Below are 7,095 nucleotides of genomic sequence, written 5' to 3'. Positions count from 1 at the left end.
ACCAGCCAATATCTGAGGAGAGCTGTTGATGCTATATATCCTCTGTACCATTGGATTTTGGAGCTTTTTTTTCCCAAAGTCAATTTTGACTTTTTTTTTTTTTTGGAGGATTGGGTTTTCTCAACCTTTCAGGTGGAAAAACAACCCTCCAGATTGGTTTTGCAAACTGACTCTGGCTTGCAAAAAGTTATGATAAACGTTTTGAAAAATGTTATCAGGACGTGAAAACGTTCACGGTTGTTGATTTCTTCCTTGAAACCTTCTTGGTTGTCATTTTTGTTTTTCAAACCGCTTGAAGTGGGAATTCAAACTATCTCGGTTGCACATAATCTTTGCCTGAACTAATTTGATTAAAAAAACCACATCTTAACTTTCACCCCAAGATAATGCTGTAACAAACAAAAAGTAACTCATAACGTTTGCAAAAACCATCCTCAAACCTTGAACGTTTGCGCGAACCAATTCAAAACCGCAAACGTTATTGGGAACTGAATCTAAACCTGAAACGTTTCCGGGAACCGGTTGCCAACTGGAAATGTTTCACAAGACCGTAATCTAACCTGAAACGTTTATGGAAACCATATCTTAACCGGAAACTTTCCCAGGAACCGTTTTCAAACCTGAAACGTTTGGGAACGGTAGCAAGAAACTTTTCTTGCAGCCGTGGTGTACAGGAACTTCAGGGTACCGGAGGGAGACAAAGAGAAGCTAGCTTTTGTATGCCAAGCCGGACAGTTTGCACCGCTGACAATGCTATTTGGGCCCATTGGGGCACCAGGATCTTTTCAATTCTTCATAAAAAACATCCTGGTTGGCAGAATTGGAAAAGACACGGTGACCTATCTGGACAATATCATGATCTATACGCAAAGCGGGACCAACCACAAAGAGGTGGTGTGTGAGGTACTTGAAACACTCAGTAAACACCAGCTTTGGCTCAAGCCAGAAAAATGCAAATTCTCAAAAGGCAAAGTTGAATACCTGGGTATTCTGATATTGTGTAACCAAGTGCGGATGGACCCGGCGAAAGTCAAGGCTGTATTGGAGTGGCCGGCCCCAACCAGTGTGACAGAACTACAAAGGTTTGTTGGCTTTGCCAATTTTTACCGCTGGTTTACATGTTCTGATGACATAATATGGCCAAAAACTTCAAGGAGTTCAGTTTATGAATAATTCTCTGTACAATCAAATTTATATGCATGGGGTGCATGGGAAAAAAAAGTTATGAATATGCCCAATAATAAGTACCTTAGTAGGAGATATGACTAAAAGCCGCCACCCCCTCAAAACTCACTTCTGTTTGTGGGGTACTTCCAAGAAGCTAACCATTCTTATAAAGGTTATTTAACTCAGTTCTGGGAAATTTTTGGGCACCATAGCTAAGGTTTTGGGAATTTTCCTTAGTAGGAAATCCACCAAATTAGAGCCACAGTAGCACGTGGCTTTCCTGAGGTGACCTAATGCTGCCAGCTCACCATGTTCCCTTCAAAGGTTTTGCATGCTGCAACACTTTGGGGGGGTTTGGGTGCTGCAGTCAAGGGTAAAACCGCTTTGCTGCGGGTAGCGGCAGCGCAGCGGAATTGGGCAAGCTCCTCTGCGCTTTTGAACAGCAGATTTTTGCTGCCGCTGCCTCTTTTTCAAGGGAGGCCATTTTTTTCCACATTGGCAGCGGCTACTAGTAGCGGTCAAGAAGCGGGTTTCTGCTTTTTTGAAGCAAAGTGAAGCGGGATCCCGCTGCAAAAGCGGGCAGCAAACACTGTGAAAAAAACTCAAGAAACTGCTGCCAGTTGACATGCAATATTACAAAGGTGCCTTTGTAATATTGCATCTCAACTGACAGAAGTTTCTTGAGTTTTTTTCACAGTGGAAGCGGGACTTTCCCGCTTCTTGAGCAACGGTGGCCGCTGAAAAGGCAGAGAAAAGTGGACATTTATTGCGGGCAGGGGGGGAATAAAACATAGATAAATGAAATTTGGGCATAGTTTAGGGGGAGGTTGGGGGTCATGAAAGGAGACAGAGGCAGGGAAAACAGATTGCCTACACATGATGGTACTGGTAGCTGGCACAAAATTCTGGGTGCCTGCATCACAGAGTGGGTTGGCCGTCACTACTGGGAGCTAATTGGATGATCCATTTATCTCTGAGGGGAGGCAGCTCACAGGATATGCAGTTGTGGGGTCTCATCTGTAGCACAGCTGCAATCTGCATTGCGTAGAAACATCCCTAATCATCACAGAGTGGCACAGAGAAAAAAAATAATGTGAAAGTGATATGGGAAGCCCCTGCTGTTGACGCTGCCGGATACCTTGCCTCAGCCATAGAAGGATCCTCCTCAGTGGCAAAGAGAGGGGACCCATGCACATACTCTCTATTGAGGAATTCTCCCAATGAGCTTGTTCTGGCTGTATTGGGCCTTGGTGCATAGACTTGGTAATTGGCACAGTTTGCTAGATGTGTGTCCCGGGGCCGGAGGAAGTTGATGTACGCCACTCCCCCGGGGGCCAACTGGTTACCTTACACCGATCACAAAAAGCTGCAACAGCAACTGGGAAAAATCCCTAGCTCATGGAGAGGTGATAAATAAAAGATGTACCAGCTGGCCAATGAGAGATGCCGTTGAACGGGTGGACTGATCCGCAAAAGCTATACATTACCAGTTGCCCAAGTGAATTCCCTTCCTGAAATCTAAGAGCACATGCCTTAACAGGTCACCAGAGAGGTTCTTCCCAGGTAACTGATACAAGTTTATGTAAGTACAGCTTAGACAGTGGCGGTGAGGTCTTTGCTGCGGGATTGATACAAGATTGACCAAAGTTGGCTGAGGAAGACAGAATTTAGAAATCAATCACGATTGACTGGTATGCCATCTATTGCTGCACCAGCAGCGCTGCGCTTTCTACAGCGGGGAAGCAGGGAAAAGCGCCGCTAGCGCTTTGCTGCACTTTTTGTCAAGACTCAGGGCCTGCCCCAGATCAAAGGAAGCGCAAGGAGCGCAACCTAGAGAATCTGCCGTTGGACCCGGGTGCCAGCGGCACCCGGGTGCCGCACCCGTTTTACCTGAAAAATAGGCACCCGCACCCGTACCCGGCACCTGCCGGCGGGTGCCGCGGGTGTACCGGCGGTGTACCGGCGGGTGCCGCCGGAAAGGATCCCTTCCGGGAGAAGAGGCTGTTGTAGTCTTGTCGTCCGCAAGGGATCCGCGGACGACGAGGCTACAACAGCCTCGTCGCTCGCAAGTGATCCCTTGCGGACGACGAGGCTGTATCTTGTCGTCCGCAAGGGTTCACTTGCGGACTACGAGATACAGCCTCCTCGTCCGCAAGGGATCCCTTCCGGGAGACGAGGCTGTTGTAGCCTCGTCCTCCGCAAGGGATCCGGACGACGAGGCTACAACGGCCTCGTCTCACTGAAGGGATCCCTCCCGGACGACGAGGCTACAGCAGCCTCGTCTCCCGGAAGGGATTCCTCCCAGACGACGAGGCTACAACAGCCTCGTCTCCCGGAAGGATTTCCTCCCGAACGACGAGGCTATGCTGTAGCCTCTTCGTCTGGACGACCCAAACTCCGCCGCATCCGGGGGAGCTGGGGCGGTACCTGGGCAGGTACCCGGGTGCCGCACCCGTTTTACCCTAGCTTAACTAAGCCTCTCGAACGGAGGGTCCGGGGGACCCCGCCCGGAGGGCTCTCCGCAGGAGAGGCTTACGCCTAATGTCTGAAGTCTGGCTGGGAAAGGAAGGATATTCAACCACAAAATCACTAAAAAATTATTTAAAAATCAGCAAAATATGTACAAAAAAAACTGAATAGACAGATTTATTGGCAGTGCTGATGCGCACCCTCACCCAAAGTTTTGAGCAAAAAGTTTCAAAACTGATTCAAGGAATCCGTTTTGAGGTCGAAGGAATCCGTGAAGATATCTCATTGCTCTGACAATCCATCTTCAAATTTTCAGATGGATTTGCACGTTTGAAAATCATCATTTTCTAGATGATTGCAGCTTGCAGGATAAACCAGCACAGAAACATAAAGGTGAAAATTTGCACACTTCGCTGTTGTGTCATGAGATCCTTATGCTTGCTCGTGCTGTATTAATGACTGAGGGATGTTTTCTTGACAGTATCGGGCACATTCCTCTTTGTTTTAATGATCGGTCGTACATAGAAGAGGTTGAACGTGAAAAGAGAATGAACTTTCCGCTCTGCATGTGTTCCAACTGCATGAAAAAAGTAGGAGAGCTTTTAACAAACAACCTCAAACACCTCAACCAATCGAACTTCACGGACTATGTATTGAACTCGGTCCCAATGACACAACTAACGACATCTGTGACCAAAACAAACAACACCGACGCTAAGAAAACCCGAGCTGTACCTGTCAAACTAACCAAGCCCGAGATGGTGGCACTCAAGGGAGTTCTCAAGCAAGACTGCTACAAATTTATTGAGTCGGCTGTGGGGACGGGCGGGACTGTTGTAGCCAGAAGATTCTTTTGAGAAAACGATGCCGAGGCAATTGTAAAGAATGTTAACAAGATAGTCGACAATGAAAAGCTGAAAGATGTCATTGGAGGAGAGGCTTTTGATGGACAGATCAATGTATTAATGCATTCTATCAATTGCTTCTTGGATAGTCGCGGAAATCAAAATCAATCGGAAAGAGTACGAAGTGTAGGAACTAGCGTTGTGAAAAATGTCATTATCACTCGACCAACCAATGACAAGCCAACCCCGGTCATCACACAAAAACGATGTACTCCCAAAGAGGCCGAGGAAAAAAGGTTGGAACAAGAAGCCAAGAAGCGAATCCGTGCCAAAAACCAAGCACAGAAGCTAGCCAGGCAAGCGGCCGATGATTTCCGAAAGGCAAGTCAGCGTCGGATCATGGAGGAAGTAAAAGCTGAGTACGGCTTACCAAACAGTTCTTAAACCTCGTAAGTTGGTGGGTTTGCTAGCTCTTCCACATCGTGATCTACATCAAGGTCTTCAGCTGATATTGATAGGCATGTGTAGTTTGAATCGTGTTAAGAGTGGATCGGCCTTGTATTCCTTTTGGAGCTTCATGAATCCTTCAACAAACAAGTCCGCCACTTTGATCGGAGTCGTTCGTTGAGATCTCGATACAGCAGGTTGCTCATTATTCGCCGGTTTATCTGCTTCATCTATTGCGCTAGGATGGCTTGTATCTCCGGTATCGGTCGCTTCTCCATCAACCTGCATCTCATCTGCTTGGTTTTCATTACTAGTAGAATCTTTTGCCTTTTGCTTCTTCTCTTGGCCTTCTTGATCAAAAATGTCGTATTTTCGCGCCATTTGCATAACTACATTCAAAGATTTTGCATCTATAATGTTCTTATGTGATTGAGTAAATACTGTTGCACCACTTTCTTTTTGGATGGAATGCAACTTTCACATGTGATATAAGGTCCAGGAGAAGTTCAATCGTTGTTGCCAGTCCTTTCCCTGACCATTTCCCTTGGCGGTTAGCGACAGACTTGTGCGCGTTTGTAAGGAAAGCTGAAAAAAATTTCTTTGGAATTAATCGATGGGAATTTTTTCTGTCACAGATGTCTATGATTCAGACATGTATGGGGATTGTTGGAGGGCTTTCTTGAGCTTGGATAGGGTGCATGTTTGAGGATAATCGGATTTGGTTAGTGCTCAAAGGTGAGCAGGCGCATATAAAGGACTTGAAACACAGTCGTACTTAACAGGCCAATTGGATCTGCCAGCAGAATGTCTGATGTATTGGCAGTGATCTTCAGAGATTGTGATCTTGCGAATCCAGGATCCGCCAGGCATGAATGTTTGTGGATCCTTGGTTTATCCTTTTTTGAATTTTGTTATTTTCAAAAAAATGTAGGGGGAGAATGGTTCGAATTGAGGGGATGAGACCAGCGCCAAATGAAAGCTGAGGTCCAAAAGTATCTTTGGGCTCTGGGGCAGGTCCACAGGACCTGAGGGGGAGGCTGGCTGAGGCTTAATATTTTTCCTCCAGCCATTTGTGATTTCTTTCCCAGCCAAAATTTTGATATTACGCGCAAGTCCCTCCCTGCGGGAGGGGCCGCTTCGCGGCCAGCCACAGCGAGCCTCCCAGGGGGGGGCTTGTGTTAAGTTAGCATTTTACCCAAAAAACAGGCACCCGTACCCGCACCCGGCACCCGCGCGCGGGTGCGGGGCGGGTGCCAGAGGTACCTGTCAACGGGTGCCGGGTACCTGCCGCGGGTCCAACAGCAGATTCTCTAGCGCAACCCTAACTCCGCAAGGGGGAGCGGTAAGTCCGTGCATTCCCTAGGTCCATGCATATGCATGTGACTCCCAGACAGAAGGAGTAAGCAAAAGCTGAAACCCTGTTCCTCTCCTCTTAGGGCCTGTACCATAGCGGCTCAAAAAGCTGTTTTTAGTCCGGAAAACGGCCTTCCCCACGGAAAACAGTTTCCCCTCAAAAACGTGTACCACAGCTCCTGTTTTTGGGGGAAACCAGAACTTGTTTTTTGTTCAAAACAATCAATTTCCAGAAACAGGTCTGACCCTGTTTCTCATATGTGTTTTCCTTCTGCTGAGCCCCCTCCAACCAAGACACCAGGGCCTCTCTCCTTGGCCAATGCAACATTTGTATTGGTCTATCTCTCATCTTGGACCAATGCAACATATGTATCGGTCCATCTCTCACCTCGGACCAACCTTGGTCTGTCTATCCTCCCAGACTGATATTATCAGTCTGGGAGGAATTCTCTCCTTCCTCTCCAACCAATACAACTAGATTGGTTGGAGAGGAAGAGAGAGGGTTCTGCCACTGATACTATGTATTGGGTAGCTCTCTCCCCCTTCCTCTTGGACCGCTCTATTGGATCAGTCCAAGAGGAATCCTCCCCTTCTTCCTCTCTGCCCAATATACAATTGGCCCAAGAGGAAGAAGGGGAGTGTTCCCCTCAGATCAATACATTGTATTGGTCTGATGGGATCCATCTCCCCTTTGCCCTTGGACGGACCGGTCTATTGCACTGGTTGGAGAAATTTCCCTCATTCTTTCTCTCCAACCAATACAATTACTACATAGATTGGTTGGAGAGGAAGGGAGAGGTTTGGGCCCACCTCC

At 47.4% G+C, this 7,095-nt stretch overlaps 1 protein-coding gene across 1 annotated transcript; it reads right to left on the bottom strand.

Annotated features, from left to right (window-relative positions):
* Window positions 1-4,982: 4,982 nt before the first annotated feature.
* Window positions 4,983-5,309, bottom strand: PtA15_12A565 (uncharacterized protein; the record flags this gene model as incomplete). Its single annotated transcript, XM_053162187.1, has 1 exon — window positions 4,983-5,309. The coding sequence occupies one exon, from the start codon at window positions 5,307-5,309 to the stop codon at window positions 4,983-4,985; it is 327 nt and encodes a 108-aa protein (XP_053026130.1).
* Between the last annotated feature and the right edge of the window lie 1,786 nt (window positions 5,310-7,095).

Source organism: Puccinia triticina, chromosome 12A (assembly GCF_026914185.1).
Source record: "Puccinia triticina chromosome 12A, complete sequence".
Lineage (NCBI taxonomy): Eukaryota > Fungi > Basidiomycota > Pucciniomycetes > Pucciniales > Pucciniaceae > Puccinia > Puccinia triticina.
The sequence above is the reverse complement of the archived record's forward strand: the minus strand, read 5'-3'. Positions and strand labels throughout refer to the sequence as shown.